At 41.8% G+C, this 22,316-nt stretch overlaps 2 protein-coding genes across 2 annotated transcripts; one reads left to right on the forward strand and one right to left on the reverse strand.

Annotated features, from left to right (window-relative positions):
* The first annotated feature begins 947 nt into the window (after window positions 1-947).
* On the forward strand, window positions 948-7,802 carry LOC139309289 (vomeronasal type-2 receptor 26-like). The gene is made up of 5 exons (XM_070933345.1): window positions 948-1,109; window positions 1,253-2,065; window positions 3,332-3,541; window positions 3,784-3,910; window positions 6,907-7,802. Exons 1-5 carry the CDS (start codon window positions 948-950, stop codon window positions 7,800-7,802), a joined length of 2,208 nt encoding a protein of 735 aa, XP_070789446.1.
* Window positions 7,803-11,221: 3,419 nt separating this feature from the next.
* LOC139309912 (vomeronasal type-2 receptor 26-like) lies at window positions 11,222-22,097 on the reverse strand. The gene is made up of 6 exons (XM_070934097.1): window positions 21,880-22,097; window positions 20,355-20,646; window positions 17,096-17,893; window positions 15,858-16,070; window positions 13,256-13,382; window positions 11,222-12,132 (listed from the first exon to the last, which is right to left on the reverse strand). The coding sequence occupies exons 1-6, from the start codon at window positions 22,095-22,097 to the stop codon at window positions 11,222-11,224; spliced, it is 2,559 nt and encodes an 852-aa protein (XP_070790198.1).
* Between the last annotated feature and the right edge of the window lie 219 nt (window positions 22,098-22,316).

A 22,316-nucleotide genomic window follows, 5' to 3' on the forward strand; every position in this document is an offset into this window, starting at 1 on the left:
GATTTTCTCTCTGCATCAGAAATGAGATAACACCATCATTGCTTTTTCCACACCAAAATTTACTGCTAGGATGAAAGAGTCCCAGATAGCTATTCACAGAGATTGCAACTGATTCTCATTCAGAAGTTCACGGAAGGCTCTAACAATCTTTTTTCAATGAAAATATATCCATTATGTATGTATGTATGTTGGTTGGTTGGTTTATTTGTTTATTCACAGAATTCATAGGTTGTTTGACTCTCCCAGAGTCAAATTAGAAGAAATAGAATTGAGAAGAGGAAAAGAATCATAACCTCAGAAACAGCAACAACAACAAAACCCCAGCAAAAATTCTTCTAACAGAGGTTCAACCTTTGCTGTCTCAAAGCACAGCAGAATAACTTGGACTTCAACAGCTTCTGAATGTTATCCCTGCAGGAGCCATTTTCTGTCACTCTAAACTTTTAATCCAACTCCAAAAATATTTATAATATATAGCATATAGAAGAGTTAATAATAAATATTTTCTTTTACCTACCTGTGTATCTCACCTTCCCTCATTAAGAAAGAGGAAACAGTTCATCAAATATGGAGAAAATGCTTGAAGACCAAGGCATGAGTTTAAAGTGGTGTTAGTGTAACCAAATAGGAGAGTGGTTTTGAAATACTATACGATCTTCTTTTTTTTTTGCTGTTTATATTCTTTTTGTATGGCAATACTTTGGAATGTTGCACATAAAACTAATCTTTGAAATAAAGCTTATGATTGAATGGATTAAAATTATTATCATGGAATAAGAGTTAAATATTATTTTCACTGATATGTTAATACCTGCAGAAGAACATCCAAATTTTATTGGAAGTTTCTGCCTTTCCTTTTTGCAACCGAGGACATCAACCAGAATGGCCATCTCTTACCTAACCTCACTCTAGGTTACCATATCTATGAAAATTTCTTCAAAGTTGAAATGACTTCAGATCCATTGCTGGATCTGCTTTCAGACGGGGAGGCCAATGTTCCCAACTACAGGTGTGGAAGGCAGAGAAACACAGTGGCTGTTCTGGAAGAGGCCGAGACTGGCATCTCCACCCAGATTTCAAACATGTTGGGCACCTACAAAGTCCCTCAGGTGTGTCTTTCTTGGGGAGGCAGTTTTCAGTCATGCAACTTTGAACCAGAGGTCAAATTACTTTAAAAGAAAAGCAGATTTTGGTTGTGGAAATGACAGACATGCTATTTTGCTTGTTAAATTTAAAATACCCTTCCTTTCAGATCAGTCACAGTTTGGCTTCCCTTATTCTGAGGGATAAAACTCAGTTTCCCTTCTTCTACCCAATGCTCCCTGCCGAAGGACTCCAGTACCCAGGGATGGTCCAGCTTCTTCTCTACTTCAAGTGGACTTTGGTTGGTCTCATTGCTCCAGAAACTGACCAGGGGGACAGGTTCATGAGGACAATGCCTTCTTTGTTGTTAAGGAATGGCATTTGTGCCGTTATATATGAAACCTTTCCGCTAAATGTAGGCACTAAAGTTTCAACATTTAAATCTTTTTTCCAGTGGACAGAAGTCAACGTCTTTGTTTATGTTTCAGACATGAGTTCCTTCCAAACAGGAATCATTTTTGTACAATCAATACTTCAACACATCAAAAAACCCATTGAGGGAAATGTCTGGATCACCACAGCTCACTGGGACCTCAGCCTTGAGTTGATGCTTAAGGGCTTTTCCTTTAAATACCTTGCTGGCATTTTTTCCTTTCTGATGCAGAAAAGGAAATGGGCAAACTATGATGCAATTCACCTCTTTTACACATTCATGCATAACTTTGTGAAGAACACATTTACATGTTCCTCCACTAAGGATGCCTTTTCAGTGAAAGTCTGGAGACGGTGCAGACAGAGAGAAGAACTGGTGGCTCTGAGGGAAGAGGAGATGGATCGGATCTTGGCTATGGACAGCTATCTCATTTACAGCAGCATTTGGGCTGTGGGAAGGGCCTTACATTCAGCTTCTATCTCCACGTCCAAGAGATCAGGAAGGAACAGGGGCACGAAGCTAGAAGCTGAAAGGCTGAAGGCTTGGCAGGTATCTCTTTTCCATGACATCTATTACTCCTACCAATGGGAATCAGTTTTGTAAGTGAATGCCTAGGTTACTTAGAAAAATTAAATTAAACACTTGAGGTTTTAAAGAAGAGATTAGACAACTTTTTGTCTGAAAATGTATAGGATCTCCTGCTTGAGAATGGGGTTGGGGTAGAAGTCCTCCAAGGTCCTTTCCAACTCTGTTATTCTATTCTAATTTTATAGATTTGACAACTTTTGATACCTTAATAGAAACATATTTCTTTTAAAATTCACCCACCTATCCAAAGATATCATTTTTTAAAAAATGGGAACAGGGCTATGACAAGATGTTGAAACTCCTGTCCCTTACTATCATTGTTCTGCTCTAGATGAGTCAGCAGTGTGCAGCAGCTGTCAAAAAGCCAACACAGTTCTGGGCTGCATAAACAGAGGGATATACTCAAGATCACATGAAGTGTTAATACCACTTTATAATGCCTTGGTAAGGCCACACTTGGAATACTGCATTCAGTTTTGGTCGCCACAATGTAAAAAAAAGATATTGAGACTCTAGAAAGAGTGCAGAGAAGAGCAACAAAGATGATTAGGGGACTGAAGGCTAAAACATATGAAGAACGGTTGCAGGAACTGGGCATGTGTAGTTTAATGAAAAGAAGGACTAGGGGAGACACGATAGCAGTGTTCCAATATCTCAGAGGAGGGAGAGGGAGTCAAGCTATTCTCCAAAGCACCTGAGGGTAGAACAAGAAGCAATGGGTGGAAACTAATCAAGGAGAGAAGCAACTTAGAACTAAGGAGAAATTTCCTGACAGTTAGAACAATTCATCAGTGGAACAACTTGCCTGCAGAAGTTGTGAATGCTCCAACACTGGAAATTTTTAAGATGATGTTGGATGACCATTTGTCTGAAGTGGCGTAGGGTTTCCTGCCTGGGCAGTGGGTTAGACTAGAAAACCTCCAAGGTCCCTCCCTTCCAACTCTGTTTCTATTCTATTCTATTCTATTCTATTCTATTCTATTCTATTCTATTCTATTCTATTCTATTCTATTCTATTCTATTCTATTCTATTCTATTCAAACATTACGTTAGCAGCTGTTATTATTCCTATCTTTATTGATACTCTCTCCTAACCAAGTTTGGAACTGAAAACAGAATCTGTTTTTGGAAAGAGAGAGAGAGAAATGTCGAGATCCCTCCCAGCATAGATCAAGAGATGTTTTTAAAGACTTTCTGATGTCCTTACTAAACTCTTTTCCTTTCCAGCTTCATCCTTTCCTTCAAAGCTCTCAGTTTCACAATAATTCCATAGATGGGGTATATCTGGACGAGACAGGAGATCTGACAGCTGACTTGAACATTGTGAATTGGGATGTTTTTCCAAACAAATCTGTCAAGAGGGTGAAATCAGGGACTCTAGAAAAAAGGGCATCTCGGGATTTTAAAGTTACCATTGACCAGAAGAGTATCACACAGGTAGAAATGCTTTTTGCCACTGAATGTGGCAAAAACAGGATTGTGCTTTGGGATGAGTGGAGTGGTTTATTTTTTTTTTTTCATTCAATGTATTTATATTTCATGCAACTAATCAGGTTCTCAAGAATATAAGTTTTTTTTCTTTATGAGATATTCAATTGGCCATGAAAAATAAAGTCTTCAAGTATCTTTTTTTCTGAGAATACATTGATTTTCTGGATGTGCTTCCTCTCACTGCCCAGCCCCTGCCAACCTCTAGATGTGTGGAAAGTTGTCATCCCGGATTCATGAAGGTGGTTCTGGAAGAGAAGCCCATCTGCTGCTACAAGTGTCTTCCTTGTCCAGAAGGAACCATCTCCACCATGGAAGGTGAATGAAATCAGAGAAAAGGACCAGACTTTGAGGAAGACCATAGACTCTGATATTGCCCAGTATGTTTTGAAAGGCATTTTTAAACTTGGCATTAAAAAGCAATTTCTGTTAATGCAAATAATTTATAGGTAAAGGTAAAGATTCCCCTCGCACATATGTGCTTGTCGTTCCCGATTCTAGGGAGCGGTACTCATCTCCATTTCAAAGCCAAAGAGCCAGCGCTGTCCGAAGACGTCTCCGTGGTCATGTGGCCGGCATGAGTAAACACTAAAGGCACACCGAACATTGTTACCTTCCCACCAAAGGTGGTCTCTATTTTTCTACTTGTATTTTTTACGTGCTTTCGAACTGCTAGGTTGGCAGAAGCTGACAAGTTTCTGCCAACCTAGTTTCACCCCGTTACTTGGCACTAGGGATTCGAACCACTAAACTGCCAACCTTTTGATCGACAAGCTCAGCATCTTAGCCTCTGAGCCACCGCTTCCCCTATAAATAATTTATAGGGAGTTATTTTTAACAAGTTTAAGAATAATTTCAACAGAACAATTTTAACAGTCACTGCGTTAAGTGTTTGCCAGCTGAGCTTCCATCCTAAGACTTAGGGTAGCCTGGTCAGAGAACTTTATTTATCTGTAGTAACAGAGATAAGACTGGTCTTGTGAGACATTGGACTACTGTGCATGTCTACATTCTTTCTTTTCTAACTTCCTGATCTTTCCTTTGTCTGGTAAAGATGTAGTTATCTAGTTTTTTTTTTTTACTTTTATAATAAAATGTTTCTTAGAATATATACTTCGGGTTTTCTTTCTTTGAAAGTATACACCATGGAAAACAAGATCCATTCACCTCTAATTAATTACAGTTTCTCCAGGGGGGGGGGGAACGAGGCTGATTCACACTTTGACAAGCCCGCCCTCCCTCCCTCCCTTCCTTCCTTCCTTCCTTCCTTCCTTCCTTCCTTCCTTCCTTCCTTCCTTCTTTCCTGATTTGAAATGATGGATTCTCTATTCTTTTAAAGTGGGCAAAACTGACAAATTTATCCTCCATCAAAGAAAGAACATTGAGGCTGATTTTTTCCCCCATTAGTTTTCAAGGGAGATGCCAAGGCTACAGAAAACATTGGTGTTTGGTTTCCTGGAATGGGTTGGAGATAAGGAAACACGGGAATCCACCAGTCAGAGGAACATAATACCTGGCCTTTTCCATGATCCAAGTGGAATGAGATATCAATATTTGAAAGGGAAAATTTAATAAATCAGTGACTATGGACATTCTCAGTCATCCAGGTCATGATTGTCCCAAAGGTGTCTTTTCAAGAGGCAACTGGACTTTCTGTTTTTTCTTTGAAGACGTTTCGCTTCTCATCCAAGAAGCTTCTTCAGCTCTGACTGGATGGTGGGGAATGGAAGGATTTATACTCCTTGCAGACAGATGACATTTGCATTCTATTAGCGAGTCTCCAGGTGACCTTAACGACTTGCTCAAAGAATGCAAATGTCCAGCTGTCTTCAAGGAGTATAAATCCTCCCATTCCCCACCATCCAGTCAGAATTTAATAAATCAGCTTTCCTAATAACCAGTTTACAAATGCAGACCAGCTGCTAGATCTATTGTGAAATACCTTCCTTTTTCAAAGATTCAGAGCTTAAAAGTGTCACTTCAGTCCAACCACTTACTCAGATAACAGTAACATAGTTGGAAGGGGCCTTGGAGGTCATCTAGTCCAACCCCGTACACCCCTGTACATCTCCACCCCGGAGCACCCCAACGATGCCCATGAAGTGATGTCCCGGTGCCTGGAGGCCGTGCGGATCTGGATGGGAAGAAATAGACTCAGGCTCAACCCATCCAAGACCGAGTGGCTGTGGTTTCTGACATCCTGATATAGTCAGTTGGTGCCATCACTGACTATTGGGGGCGAGTCATTGGCCCCCACGGAGAGAGTTTGCAACTTGGGTGTCCTCCTGGACTCACGGCTGTCTTTGGAAGAGCACGTGACAGCCGTGGCCAGGGGGACTTTTTATCAGGTCTGCCTGATTCACCAGTTGCGTCCCTTTCTGGATCGGGACTCGTTAAATATGGTCACTCATGCTCTCGTTACTTCCCACCTGGACTACTGCAATGGTCTCTACATGGGGCTCCCCTTGAGGAGCACCCGGAGGCTCCAGCTGGTCCAGAATGCGGCCGCATGGATGGTTATGGGAGCAGCGTGGCGCTCCCATGTGACCCCCCTCCTGCGCGAGCTGCACTGGCTCCCGGTGGTCTTCCGGGTGCGCTTCAAGGTTTTGGTTACCACCTTTAGAGCATGGCATCGGACCGGGGTATTTACGAGACCGCCTTCTGCTACCAATAGCCTCTCACCGACCAGTACGCTCCCATAGAGAGAGGCTTCTCAGGGTGCCGTCAGCCAAACAGTGTCAACTGGCGGCCCCCAGGGGGAGAGCCTTCTCTGTGGGGGCACCTACCACCTGGAACAAGCTCCCCCCAGAGATACGGAGGATCCCGGATCTGCGCACGTTTCGTCATGCTCTCAAAACTTTTTTATTTCAGCAGGCTGGCCTGGCCTAACTCTCCTTTTTTAAATTTTTAATTCGTTTGATTTTATAAATTGGGTGTTTTAATCTGTGTTTCGGCCAAAATATTTAATAATTTTAAGGGACTTTTAATGTTTGTATTATCTGTATTTTATCTTGGCTGTTCACCGCCCTGAGTCCTCCGGGATTCGAACCACCGAACTGCCGACCTTTCTGATCGACAGGAAGTGCAATGGACACCTTTCCATGGGTCATTGCTGGCAGGGTAGTGGATTGCTTCGGATTTCACCTCCAAAATGTATCACTCATCCTTTTATTTATACTAATGACACTTACTAACCATTCTCCATACTTTCTTTCTCCATACACATTCATCCAAACTATCCCCAGTTTCTCTTCAATGATGCATCTGATGAAAGAATCTGCTTTTTGATAGATACTAATCTTGTTCTTTTTCAGATGCTGAAAAATGCACAAAATGTCCAGCGGATCAGCATCCAAACATCAACCGAGATGACTGTATACCAAAAATTGAAACTTTCTTATCCTATCTAGAAGGTTTGGGGATCATCCTAGCTTCCCTTACCTTGTTCCTGTCTTTAATAACAGGTTTTATCTTTGGCATATTTATTAAATTCCAAGAAACCCCCATAGTCAAAGCCAACAATCGTGATCTCTCATACATCCTCCTTATCTCCCTCCTACTTTCCTTCTTGACCTCCTTCCTATTCATTGGCCGGCCAAAGAGAACCACTTGCCTTGTCCAACAAACAGCATTCAGCAACATCTTCACAGTGGCCATTTCTACTGTCTTGGCCAAAACTGTCATGGTTGTGTTAGCCTTCTTGGCTACAAAACCAGGAAATAAAGTACAGAGGTGGCTGGGGAAGAGCTTGGCCAATTCTATCATCCTTTCTTGCTCTGGTGTCCAAGTTGTCCTCTGCAGCATCTGGTTGGGCATTTTCCCCCCATTCCCTGAGTTGGACATGTACTCAGAATCTACTGAGGTCATCCTGCAATGTAATGAAGGCTCCGTTGCCATGTTCTACCTTGCTCTTGGCTACATGGGCTTCCTAGCTGTCATCTGCTTCACAGTGGCTTTTCTGTCCAGAAATCTACCCGGAGGCTTCAACGAAGCTAAGCTGATCACCTTCAGCATGATGGTCTTCTGTAGCGTCTGGATATCCTTCGTGCCCACCTACCTGAGCACTAAGGGGAAGTATATGGTTGCCGTGCAAATCTTCTCCATGTTGGCTTCCAGTGCTAGCCTGTTGCTATTAATTTTTCTCCCTAAATGTTACATTATTTTCCTAAGACCAGACCTGAATACAAAAGAACACTTGATGTCAAAATGAAATAGTACATTGAGTTTTCTGTATGGGATTCCCAGAAATGTCAGTTGATACAAATGGAGTTTGATACTTTAATGTTTTTTAAATAAAAGTTTAAAAAAATAAATAATTTCTTTAAGTAATGGACATGGATTCCCAGTTTATAAAAAACATGTTTTCCCCCTTTCTCTTTGATGTTCAATGTATGGGAAAATGTGCGAATGTTTGTGGATGCTATGGTTGTGTGTTCACTCCTTCTGTTGGCTATTCCTGCCAGCTTAGTGTCATCTGCAAATTTGACATGTTCTGTTCCCACATCTAAGTCATTTATGAATATATTGAAGAGTACTGGGCCTAAGACGGGGCCTTGTGGTACCCCACTGCTTACTTCTCTCCATGTGGATGTAGTACCATTAAAGACAACTCGTTGAATAAGGTTTGTCAACCAGTTTCAAATCCATCTGGTGGTGATGCTATCTATCTATATCACATTTTTCTCGTTTACTAAGAAATACTGTAGGTTGTGGTCTACTTGGTTAAAACTCAAACTCAATTTCATTGAGGGCCACATCAGGATTGTGTTTGACCTCAGGGTGTGTGTATGTGGCCAGAGGGGGCATGGCCAGCTTGATGTCACTCATGTCGGGAGTGTTTGTGGAGGCCTGGGTGCTCTGCCAGTGAAAACAGGCTCCCAATCTCTGTTTTCAGCTGCAACGGCCTCCTGCAATTCTCTGCCAGCAAAAATGGAGCTTGGGAGGCCGCCTACGGCCCTTCTGAGCTCCATTTTCATTGGCAGAGGAACCACAGGCTGGTCCTTCACTGTTTCCAGGGCAACCCTGTGGGCCAGATCTAAGCAGGCCTTGAGTTTGACAGCCATGTCCTAGATAGATGCTCAGGAAGGTCTATTGAAGGCTAATTGGTGTTGCTACACTGTTGGAAACAGCAACAGGATTTCCCCCCAATTATTTATGTTGGACTAATTAAGATGGAGTCTCTTTGACTTCAAATACTCCTTCCCCAGTTTCATTCATCTGGGCAAACTTGCCATTTTATGAGATAAGTCATCTGTCAAGCTTCAGAAGATGCTTTTGCTGTTGCAACTATTATCAGCTTGCAAACAAACTATGGCAGGAGGGAAGGGGAAGATAGAAATTAAGTTCTGGACATCAAGATGCCAGCCGTGAGAACCATGGACACTTCAGCAGGTGTTTGCCAAAACATTACCAGACTTTCTCACAACAATCCTAGGAGACTCCATTGGATAACATGGTTAACAGGTCTAATAGGGGGAGGGAGAACCTGAACTTTAACTATGTGGGTTTCCATGGGAATTAGCTAGCTCTGGTTTTTCCCTTATCTTTCCCGATATGATGTACTCAATAAAGTTTTGCATTAGAGATTGGATCGTCTTGATCGTGCTTGCTTTGGTTAGGTTCATCAGTTGGAATGTTGATATGATCAGCTGATTCCTCTTCTATGACATGATCCTTTTCATTGCTTCTCACTCCCCTCCCCTTCCTTTCCTAGTTTTCCTGCAATCTTGTCTCCTCTTTGACAATCAGAAACTGATACTGTTTCCTTTGTGTTTTTTGGACTATTTCTTGAGAGGACTGGGGATTCTTTTGAATTGGTCTTGGTAGTGCTTTCTTAAACTTCCTACCTCAATGCAGTAGTTTGGAAAGTACCCTCTTGTGGAAGTTACCAGAGTGATATTTCTTCTCCTTATAATTTTCAAAATCACAGTTATTTCTTCTATCATTTATTTATTTATTTATTTATTTATTTATTTATTTATTTATTTATTTATTTATTTATTTTACAGAATTTATATGCCGCCCTTCTCCCGAAGGACTCAGGGCGGTGAACACAGATTAAAAACATACAATAATAAAAACCCACTAAAACCAGATTAAAATAATAAATAATAAAAACCCAAGGATCAGAATCAGCCCATTTGTTGGAATAACCAAGTCTTCAGGCCTCGACAGAAGGAGCGGAGATCCGGGGCTGTCCGGAGCTCGGTGGGTAGTTCATTCCAGAGGGTAGGGGCGCCCACGGAGAACGCCCTATCCCTGGGCGTCGCCAGACGACATTGCCTGGTCGACGGTACCCTGAGGAGAGCAACCCTATGGGAGCGGACAGGATGTTGGGAAGCAGGCAGGAGATGGTCCTGCAAATACCCTGGACCTAAGCCATGTAGGGCTTTATAGGTCAATACCAGCACCTTGAAGCAGATCTGGAGGACCACCAGTAGCCAGTGCAGATCGCGCAGGAGAGGTGTTACACGGGAGTAATGAGGAGCTCCTGTAACAACCTACGTGGCTGCATTCTGGACCAGCTGGAGCCTCCGGCTGCACCTCAAGGGCAGCCCCATGTAGAGGGAGTTGCAGTAATCCAAGCGGGAGGTAACCAGGGCATGAGTGACCATGCAAAGGGCATCACGGTCTAGAAAAGGGCACAACTGGTGCACCAGGCGCACCTGTGCGAAAGCCCCCCTGGTCATGGCTGTCAAATGGTCTTCTAGAGACAGCCGGTAATCCAGGAGGACACCCAAGTTGCGGGCCCTTTCAATGGGGGTGAGTACCTCCCCCCCATCAAAAGTGACGGGACCTCTAGAACACGGGATGCTGGCATCCACAGCCACTCAGTCTTGGAAGGGTTGAGTCTTAGTCTGTTCCTGCCCATTCAGGCCCGCACCACCTCCAGGCATCAGGACATCATGGAAAGGGCATCCCCGGGGTGGCCCAGGGTGGAGATATATAATTGAGTATCATCAGCATATTGATGATACCTCACCTCCTAATAAATAACTAGATTTCTTTTGAAGTTTGGCTCGAGACGCATGATTTCATTAGGGCATCCGTCGGAACCCTGACAGCTACATCTATTGGTGACTGGAACACCCTTATGTATTTATTTTCTGTAAAATGTACAGAAAAATGAACCTGCAATTTAATATTTTCATGATTGTCTCTGAAGGGACTAAATCAAAGAGGTATGTGTGCAATGTTCCGTAGCCTACTACCCATGCTGTAGGGGTCAATAGGAAGAGTTGTAATGTCTGAACAGAATGAATAACAGAATAACAGAGATGGAAAGGACCTTGGAGATCTTCTAATCCAACAACCTGCCCTCCCCTCATTATATATTTCAAGTATATCAATAAGATTTCCATTGCACAAGTGTCACTTTCAACAAGCTGGATGTGGTATCTCAGACTTCAATAGGCTAATGGCATTAGATAGATATGGTGGCTTGAAATTTTTTAAAAAAACTCAGTAGACATTTTTGAATTTCACTACACAGGGTTGAGGACACTATGTTCCAAGCATTGTTTAATTATTTCAAGCAAAATCATCGATCCATTTATTTATGGAGAACAACTTGGACCATTTTCTAGGTGTGGATGGTTGGAAAATGTTGAGGCTTAAAATTCCTCTGTCTCACATATCTACATTTCTTCTGGTTGTAAGCTGCTCCTTTGTATTCAGATCTGGCCTTAGGATAATTATGTAGCATTTTGGGATGAAAATGCAGCCCAGCAAAGCAGCACTGGAGGCCAAGATGGAGAAGACCTGAACAGTCACCATGTGTTTCCCTTTGGTGCTCAGGTAAGAGGGCACAAAAGTCACCCAGACACTGCAGAAGACCAGCATGCTGAAGGTGATCAGCTTGGCTTCATTGAAGGCCCCAGGGAGATTCCTGGCCAGGAAAGCCACTGTGAAGCAGATGGCAGCCAAAAAGCCCAGGTAGCTGAGGGTGATGTAGAACGTGACAACAGAGCCTTCATTGCATTGCAGAATGATGGCTCCAGGCTGAGAATAGAAGTCAGAGTCAGGAAATGGGGGAGAAACTCCCAGCCAGATGGAACAGATGATAACTTGGACAGCAGAACAAAAAAGGATGATGGAGTTGGCCAAGCTCTTCCCCAACCATCTCTTCACTCGATTTCCTGGTTTTGTAGCAAGGAAAGCCAGCACCACCATGATCGTTTTGGCCAGCAGAGAAGAAAGGGCAACTGAGAAGATGATGCTGAATAGTGTTTGTCGGAGAAGGCAGGTGATTTTCCTTGGTTGACCAATGAAGAGAAAAGGAGATAAGAAGCAAAGCAGGAGGGAGACCAGAAGGATGTAAGAGAGGTCCTGGTTGTTGGCTTTGACAATGGTAGTTTCTTGGTATTGAATGAATATGACTAAAACAAGGCCTGCAGTTAGGGACAAAAATAGGGCAAAAGACACCAGGATGATGCCCAGATTTTCTTCATAAGACAGGAAGATTGTTATTTTGGGGATACATTGGATTCTGTCCTCATTTGGATATTGGTCATGTGGACATTTGGTACATTGTTCTGCATCTGAAAATAGCAAAAGGATTATGTTTTTAAAACAATCTCTCCATTCAAATTTTAAGAAGTAGCTTCTTGGGACAACAGTTGACACCAGGAACATTTTCCCAAATTCATCCTTTAACATCTTCCCAGAATAAAAGTATTAAGAATACCATTTTCTAATATATAAATATATAGGTAAGATCAGTGGTGGGTTGTCCCCGGTTCAGACCGGTTCACAAGAACCGGTAGTAAAACCGGCGGGAGGCTCCACCCACTGACCCAGATGTCATCTGGAAGCTTCTGCGCATGCGCAGAAAGGCACGCGCATGCACGTGGCCCCATTGAGAACTGGTAGTAAAGGTAAGTAGAACCTGCCCCTGAGTAACATCTATGGAATTTGGGAAAATCTTAGGAACTGAAGGAGTTCATGTATAATATTCAGAACCTCCATAGGAACTTGCAGTATTAGAAGTTAATAATGAATTACAAATCTTTCTAAAAGATAGTGAAGAAGACTCCTTAGAAGTCTTAGAAGACTTCTAAGCATCTGAGAATACCGTGAGACTTTCTAGCTACAATTTCTGAACCCTGCAGGATAGCACTTATTAATATAATGGACTTCTTAATATGCTGGTCCCAGACGATAACTATCTTGTGAAATCTAGTTGCCTGGCATTGAAAGCTCGTCTTCCAAATACTCTAGAATTGCTAAGGGGAGCAGTGATAATATGGGTGGGATGAAGTGTCCCCATAACTGTCCACAACACTTCATTGTGGACCACTGATACTTTCCCAGCAATCCTCATGGGAAGGCCCATATAGAACACATTGCAGTGATCTTTCCAATAAATATCCTAAGATAATTCCTCAAGTTTCAAGGAAATCTGATGTTCCTAGTAGTCTGAATATAGAAGGAAACATCCAAACTAAAAAATAGAAGAGAGGTTGTCCAATCTACCATATATCTCTTCCCAGCCCCATCTTCAAGGTCATTTTGTTATTCTTCCCATTAGATAAGAAATTGTGAAGTTTGAAATTAAACAACAAAAACCATTTGAGCTTCAATGCATCCTTTAACATTGACTTCCATATAAATGCTCTGGATGAATCCCCTTCCACAAGACCACCCCTTTCACGTGTCACCCACCTTCCTGAGTGGAGATGGTTCCTTCCAGACAAGGAATGCAGTCATAGCAGCAAACTGGCTGTCCTTCTCGAGTCCTTTTGACAAACCCAGGTTGGCATTTTTCCACACATTTGGACTGAGGCAGGGACTAAGTAGAAAATACAAGGAATTCCAAAGAAAATGGATTAGGACTCACCATCCATCTATCTTGCCCCAAGGATGGCATCTTCTCCACTTGGCGAAGTCAAAATACTTTTGTGGCAGATGATTGGCTAACAATGGACATGGGGCATTGGGGTTGGCGACTGAAGGGGAAAATTAGCTTTATGCTTTGCACCTGATTCTCAGACTCCACCTGACTTTTCTGCTATCACTATCAGTTCTGACCAGCTCCCCAAACACGACAAACCCTCCGACATGAGCTCAAAAGATTCCTTTATTAGGAATGCCAGCAGTCCAGGGGTGAAATGCTCCTGGTTCGGACCGGATCACCTGATCCGGTAGCGATGGCGGCGAGTAGTTTGGAGAACTGGTAGCAAAAATCCCTGCCCCCCCCCAATGCCCAGCTGAGCCGCGCGATCACCAGAGGCTTTTTTTTTTTACTTTTAAAAGCATTTTTTCTATATACCTATTCATCTCTGCCCCTTCCTTTTATCCCCAGAGCTAGGATGGGGCCTCATTAACAATGGTGGCTCTTCCTTCCCCAGGATCAGCCCATGGCTTTCCACTGCTTTCCTCTTCCTTGCCTTCTGTGCATCCACACATCAGGCACTGGACCCAGCTGTTCTTCCTCTTCTTCATTAACCACCTCCAGACCTGGGGGCTATTGACTCTCCATCTGAGAGCTGACGGATGGTCCAGGCTCTGCCTCTGTCTCTCTCTCTCTCTCTGCCAAATCCATTCCCTCTTCCCCCTTGAAGCTCCTAGGTTGCCCTGATGCTGACCCTGACTCCCACACCTCTTCCTCCTCTGATTTGGCTGCTGGAGGGGCCAATGGCTGACTGGCCACAACACTATCTCTCAGTAAAAGTTCCTTCTGAAATGTGACTGGTTTCAAGAGTTTTACTTTTTGGGAAAAGACTTGAGGCAGACCCTTACATTAGGGCTGTCAACTTTAAAGTACGTCTTTGCTTATTTGTATATATTTTTCCTGTAACTTATATGGTTGCAACCTTAGTGAAATGAGACTTAAGCTGAGTGCCTAGTTTCTTGAACTATAGTTAGATAACAGAAGGGTAAGGTCATGAGAACACGTCCTTCAAAAAGTCAAGCATCTTTGGTTGCAGTAGAAGAATATGAGCCCTTTGTTGGACAAGGTTATTTAAAAGGTCAGCTAGTCATCCAAGATAAGGTCCTTTCTGTTGAAATACTACAATTAGGTGACAGCAACTGCCATGGAAAGACAGACCCACATTTATTATTAGCTAAATTTGGAGCCTCATTTCTGTCCAGAAAGACTGACGGTAGCTAACAATCATTCAAGGGATTTTCCAATGAAATAATCTCTTACAAAACCAAAGGCCAAATCTCAGTAACATTTTATTTCAAATTGTCCCTTGTTACTTCCAATATCATAAAGGAATGCGGTGGCTCAGTGGCTAAGATGCTGAGCTTGTCAATCGAAAGGTCGGCAATTCAGCGATTTGAATCCCTAGTGCTGCGTAACGGAGTGAGCTCCTGTTACTTGTCCCAGCTTCTGCCAACCTAGCAGTTTGAAAACACGTAAAAAAATGCAAGTAGAAAAATAGGGACCACCTTTGGTGGGAAGGTAACAGTGTTCCGTGCGTCTTTGGCATTTAGTCATGCCGGTTACATGACAACGGAGACGTCTTCGGACAGCACTAGCTCTTCGGCTTTGAAATGGAGATGAGCACCAACCCCTAAAGTCGGAAACGACTAGCACATATGTGTGAGGGGAACCTTTACCTTTACTTTACTTCTAATATCAGGAAGGGCTTTTCTTTGAATCAGAATCATCCTCCAGTGCTCCAGTTTTTTCTCATTCAGGACATTATCTCTCATCAGACCAGTCAGTAGGTTATCAAAAGTGGGCCATTCCGAGACTTCCTGAACTTCCGGTAGGCCTGTTTTTCACCTTCCTCAAGCCTTCGTATGCGCCCTGCACTTACCTGCATCCAGAACGGGGTGCATGGTGACTCCTGGGAGGGGAGGGCGGGGTGGGTGGGGCCAACAAAGAGTGGGATTTGGAGGTTCTCTGAACTGCACAGAATCTTAGCTAGAGGTTCTCCCGAACCCCTGCGAACCCCCAGCAGCCCATCCCTTCACTGACACCTGAGGGCTTCTCTCATCAGTTTTATGGAGATACCAGATTGCAGAGGATGCACAAAATGTCCATGAACTATGTCCTGAAAAATGTCACCCAGCATCCCATGTTGGACATAGCTGATTCAGCTTTAAAAAATTAGTTTATATTTTTGCATGTAAAAGCCACTTTGGTCAATAGTACTGAAGCCTTCCAAGCAGTCTGAGAGTACTGTGAGATTTCTACTCCTCACATTCAATTCTCCATGAAGGTCAACCACCTTGGTAATGAGGCTTAACCATCTTGGAATGGGTCCTCAGGCTTTAGGAAATAGAAAAAAGACACCAATATTTCTCCTACCTTGTTGTGCAGGTTTAGCCATGACAGGGTAGCCTTATTGATAATAAATTTCTGCCTTTCAAAACTTCCCATCTGCTTGTCAATGGGATCCATCCTGGGAAGAAGCACCCAACTTATGGCATTCAGATCCGCTGCTACATCACCATTCTGGTCCAAGTACAATTTCCAATGGGAAAGATTGCAAAACTCATTCTTCTCCAGAAATGGATGGAACTAGAAGAGAAACACCCAGGAATTTTTAAAGCAGAAACCTTGGTTGTTGTTGTTGTTTTAACCCACATTGGTCTTTTTTCACATTTGAATCTTCCTTGTACAATTGTTTAACTTGCAAATATTGTGAGTTGGGAGAACAAGTGTTACCACACTCTTCAAAAGTGAAAAAGCTTCCACACGTATATTGAAAAAAACATGTATTACATATGTATACTACAAACATACATACATGCAGTGCAGAAAAGAGAAGAGCAACAATCATGATCAGGGGACTGGAGGCCTACAAAGAATGTTGCAGGAATTGGGTATGTCTAGTTTAGTGAAAAGAAGGACTAGGGGTGACATGATAGCAGTGTTCCAATATCTCAGGGGCTGCCACAAAGAAGAGGGAATCAAGCAGTGGTGGGTTGCCCCCGGTTCTCACTGGTTCTATAGAAACGGTAGTAAAACTGGCGGGAGGCTCCGCCTACTGACCCCGACATCATCAGAACGCTTCTGCGCATGCACAGAAGAGTGCGCGCATGCGTGGCCCCATTGCGAACTGGTAGTAAAGGTATGTAGAACCCACCCCTGGAGTCAAGCTATTCTCCAAAGCACCTGAGGGCAGGACAAGAAGCAATGGGTGGACACTAATCAAGGAGAGAAGCAACTTAGAACTAAGGAGAAATTTTCTGATAGTTAGAACAATAAATCAGTGAAACGACTTGCCTCTAGAAGTTGTGAATGCTCCAACACTGGAGGTTTTTAAAAAGAAATTGAACAGACATTTGTCTGAAATGATAAAGGGTTTCCTGGTTGAGTAGGGGGCTGGACTAGAAGACCTCCAAGGTCCCTTCCAACTCTGTTGTTATTTTAGTCTGTTATGATGGCCACTTTTTGGAACATTATGCCCCCGGTGATTAGATTGGCAAAACTTGTTAGCCTTTTGTAACACAAGGAGGTTTAAACGGTTAATCTCCCTCTCCCTGTTGGATTCCTACTCAACAGGAAGTAAGTTTGATGGAACTTTGTTGGGACTCCCCTACCTGCCACGGCTTCAGGCTTGAAGCCCCAAAACCCTCTTTGCTCTCCTTCCTTCTCCTCTGGAGAAGTAGCCTGGGGGAATATGCAGCCTTCAAGGCATGGGCCAGAGTCTTAATGATGCTGTTCATATAGTGGTGAAAAGGGATCCATATCCTCCTCGTTTCCTTTACAACCTCCACTGGCGCTTTCTGGGTGCATCTTTTCCGGCCTTTGACAGAAAAGGCCCGCTTAGAAAAAGAACAGTGAAAAGATTGATATACAAAATCATGCTTTGCAAAGAGACCAATCAAGGTATCGTCCTTTGGCCTTTCTTTTTCCTGAAAAGCAAATGTCCAAATACTATGGACATATTTGTAAAGACTCTCCCGAATCAATACCAAATACTCGATGGTTCCCACAATCCAGACTTTTCCTTTAATAAATCCCGGCAAACTTTGAAGTGTTAAATGGAGAAAAAGAATTCTGTCCCAAACGTTAATATATTCTATGTAGTTCACAAACACATTGACTTGTCTCCACTTAGAGAGGGCTTCCCTGAGGGATGCTGAATTTCCAGTTGCTGAGAATTGTCGTAATATGACAACACAAATTCCATTCCTGACAAGCATAGGAGTAAAAGTCCTTATGAAATTCTCTCCCTTCGCTGTGTCTGAAGTAAAGAGACCAATCAAGGTCCATCTGAAATGGAGGAGCACTTGGACAATTCCTGAGTAGACGATCCCTTCTTTGGGGAGCATCCGGTGGAAAAAGGGAAACTGACTTTTATCACTCAGAGCCTCTGAAACAGTTACATCACTGATCTGAAAAAGCCATGAAGAATGCTGTGTTATATTTGGAGTCAGATCAAGTCCAAAATATTAGCTTTTAATAAATTGAACAATTTACTAAGACTGTATTACTATTCTTCTCTTCCTTACTAGCATCTATCTCTTCCCACTTATTACTATAACCATGTACTTGTATCTTTCAATTTATATTGTTTTTACTTGTTTCCTAGTACAATTTGATATCTTATTAGTAACCTTGACTATCATGAAGTGTTGTATCTTTTTATTCTTGATGAACCTATTTTATTCTCCTTATGTACACAGAGAGCATATACACCAAAGACAAATTCCTTGTATGTCCAATCACACTTGCCCAATAAAGAATTCTATTCTATTCTATTCTATTCTATTCTATTCTATTCTATTCTATTCTATTCTATTCTATTCTATTCTATTCTATTCTATTCTATTCTATTCTATTCTATTCTAATACTGCCCTAAGATGTTTAGGAATTTCTGCATTTATATAGATGGCAATTCCATACATGGAAGGTATGTTTGTAGTGGTTCATCCATTTCAATGTGCCAACCATACTGAATATGGCTATTTATTTGGTCTCTTGGATTCTTTGGGTGGCAAATCATTTTGTTTTGTTCTCCAGTTGTTCAAAAGACAGAAAAAGCAAAGCTACTGATACAGTTTGTCAGTTGTCCAATCCAGTGGGTATTTGATTAAAGAATTGTTTGTTCTAAAAGGCAGAATTTTGGAGATTCACTCACTTTCCATAGCTTTAATTTTAGAGCAATAATTGTGTGCCCTAATTTTAAACAAAGTGTATTCCTAAATCAGCTCTGAAAGCAGCAGCTGAATTCCTTTGATCCACCCCCATGACACTTCTCAGATGCTGTGGTTGGTTTTTGTTCTAGTAGTGATATGTTTTAAGTACCAAACTTCAATTTGATATCAGAGCTTGGAGGTAACTGTAGCATTATAGACTCTAATACATTGGGCTAAAGAAGCTAGATAGCTGTAAGTTTCTTTTTTAAACTGTTAATAGCAAATTCACTTATGCCCTTGTTTTAAATCTATTGATGAAGAGTCAACTAGCATCGAGACTCAGAGACAATCACTCCTAAGTAAGGAAAGATGTTAATTCACTCTGTTGGCTCACCATCAAAGAGCCATCTATTGCTATGATGTCATTTTCCAAAGAGCATAACTTTTGACTTTGGTTTAATTATTGATCATTGTATTATTTTAGCAGTAGGAAACAACACTTCTCCACAGATTAAACAACCCATCTTGAGACTATGGTAATAATATCATATAAACAGAATAAAATATGGTGTTACAGTAGGTATTGAGCTCTTTAGATATGCGTATTTCAGAATCCTCCATTACTTCTGGTAAGTCATTAATATCTATACTGATTTACAATGGATCAAATAAGCACATTGTTTTACTCCTTGGTGAATACTGATCCTCCTTCTCCTGGCATCACTGAGCTGAAAGCTAACTCTCAAGCAAGTGCTTGTAGAAAGGGCTTTGATCAGGGCCAACAGTTTCCTCCATAATATTTCTCAGTTTACTATGTTAAATGCTGCAGTAGGAATTCTTAAGGCAACTATGGTTTCCCCTGACTGACGTATTTTGTAATTAGATGGTTCTTGTTTGCTTGTTCTTCTATGAGGAATGAACTTTTCCTCTATTCACTTTCATCTCTACTCAAGAGGAACTTAGCATATATTTAGCCATTTGTTGTTGTTAGTTGCGAAGTCCTGTCCAACCCATCGCAACACCATGGACAACATTCTTCCAGGCCTTCCTGTCCTCTACCATCCTCTGGAGTCCATTTAAGCTCACGCCTATTGCTTCAGTGACTCCATCCAGCCACCTTGTTCTTTGTCGTTCCCTTCTTCTTTTGCCCTCAATCTTTCCCAGAATTAGGCTCTTCTCCAGTGAGTCCTTCCTTCTCATTAGGTGGCCAAAGTATTTGAGTTTCATCTTCAGGATCTGGCCTTCTAAAGAGCAGTCAGGGTTGATCACCTCTAGGACTGACCAGTTTGATTGCCTTGCAGTCCAAGGGACTCTCAGGAGTCTTCTCCAGCACCATAGTTCAAAGGCCTCAATTCTTTGGCGCTCAGCCTTTCTTATGGTCCAGCTTTCACAGCCATACATTGCAACTGGGAAAACCATAGCCTTGACTATACACACTTTTGTTGACAGGGTGATGTCTCTGCTTTTTAGAATGCTTTCTAGATTTGCCATAGCTTTCCTCCCCAGGAGCAAGCATCTTTTAATTTCTTGGCTGCAGTCCCCATCTGCAGTGATCTTGGAGCCCAGGAAAATAAAATCTGTCACTACCTCCAATTTTTCCCCATTTATTTGCCAGGAATATTTAGCTATAACATCTATTAAACTACTGGGCTTCATCTATCATTCACACACCACCACACCACTCACTATACTAGATAGAGGAACACACACACAAACCTGAGGAATTTTGTAGGTGCCTATTAATGATGACATATCAGTGGAGATATCCCTTTCAGCTCCATCAAGAAGAACCAAAATGTTCTCCATCTTTCCACAGCTGAAGTTGGGAACATTGGCCTTTCCAGTAGACAGCATGTCCAGCAAGATATCAGAAGTTGCAAGTGTGTTGATATAGTTGTCGTGGATGTTGTAGCCCAATGTGAGATTGCCCAAGAGCTGGTGATTCTGGTTGACCACATGAATGTCAAAAATTAGAATTCGCAGTTTGAAATGATTGGTAGATGTTCTCCTGTAAAAAAAAAAACCAAACAAACACATTGATGTTATTTTCATCAATAAAAGCAACAAAATATTTTTTCCCAATTTGATCCTCTTTGTCTCCAGAAACCAAATGAGTCTTAAGTCAATATAGATCCAAAGTCAAAGGCAAATGATAGACACCCATCACCATTTAATTTTCTATGAGTGTTAAGAAGATAGGGTGGATAACCCTCGACCAAAGTTAAGAATCACAAATAGACTATTATTTGTAGCAGTACTAATTTTCATCTGCCCAGTAATCAGGATTCAAAACCATGCAATCTTTAAAGTAGAACCACCATTAAATAAAAAGGATGTTTCATGAGTAACCAAGAAAACCATCTCTAAAAACAAATGATCCTCTATTACTATAAGGATCAGGCACTGAATATCAATGAGTCTTTTGCAATTGCAAAATATGAGATTGGACTGGGCAGAGGCAACTACAACCTTCACTACTTTAAATAATATCAGTATTCAAGTGATAAACTAAGGGTTAGACAAGAAAAGAAAATAATTTGGACTTCATTTCCATTGAGGACCTGTATACTGCACCAGTCAAAAAGAGGGCTGTGAAAATATTTACAGACCCCTCACATCCTGGACATAAACTGTTTCAACTCCTACCCTCAAAACGACGCTATAGAGCACTGCACACCAGAACTAGACACAAGAACAGTTTTTTCCCGAACGCCATCACTCTGCTAAACAAATAATTCCCTCAACACTGTCAAACTAGTTACTAAGTCTGCACTACTATTAATCTTCTCATTGTTCCCATCACCCATCTCCTCCCACTTATGACTGTACAACTGTAACCTTGTTGCTGGTATCCTTAAGATTCATATTGACTGTTTCCTAATATGTTTTGATAGGTAATTTGTTCCCTATGACTATCATTAAGTGTTGTACCTTATGATTCTTGACCAATGTATCTTTTCTTTTATGTACACTGATAACGTATGCACCAAGACAAATTCCTTGTGTGTCCAATCACACTTGGCCAATAAAGAATTCTATTCTATTCTTTTTTTTTTGCCCCATCTTTGGATTTTCACTTCTTCTACAAACTAAGATAAAAGAGGGAATGCACGGAAATCAAAATGATTCAAGACATGAGACAGGTCCTACAATATAAATGAAAAGGACATAAAAGAAATTGAATGAGAGTGTTAGAACTGTAAATTGAGGAAATGCAATTGCATCCTACTGAATGACTTACGAGTAAGACTGCATATAAGGAGCCCTGCTGAAAGATACTGTTATGGGTGTTACTTTTGTTTCGCTGAGGACTATGTTGATGAGATAGTCTCCTGGCTTGTAAAAGCTCCATGGATTGTTTCCATCCCGGTTCTCAAAATTCAGTGGGCACTTCATTCGGAGCTTCCCGGAGACTAGCTGAGATACCAGCAGGATCAAAAGCAGAAGCTGGAGGTCCATAATTTATAGAGCTGAATCAATCCTCTTCCTGTTACAAAACAAGAACAATTCAAAGCACCCTCACTTTCCTGATTCAGAGAGAAGCCATGCTTCATTTAAAAGAAGAGAAAGGCACATCTGACAATACAGCCCCTGTTTATGCCAAAACCTCTGCCGTGCAGTCTGACCTGAGGCATTTATCCTCTTTAATTTAATTTTATCTTTAATCTGATGCAAGAT

Source organism: Pituophis catenifer, unplaced genomic scaffold, assembly GCF_029215685.1.
Source record: "Pituophis catenifer annectens isolate HBS135680 unplaced genomic scaffold, rPitCat1.0.hap2 SCAF_2, whole genome shotgun sequence".
NCBI classification, from domain to species: Eukaryota; Metazoa; Chordata; class Lepidosauria; order Squamata; family Colubridae; genus Pituophis; species Pituophis catenifer.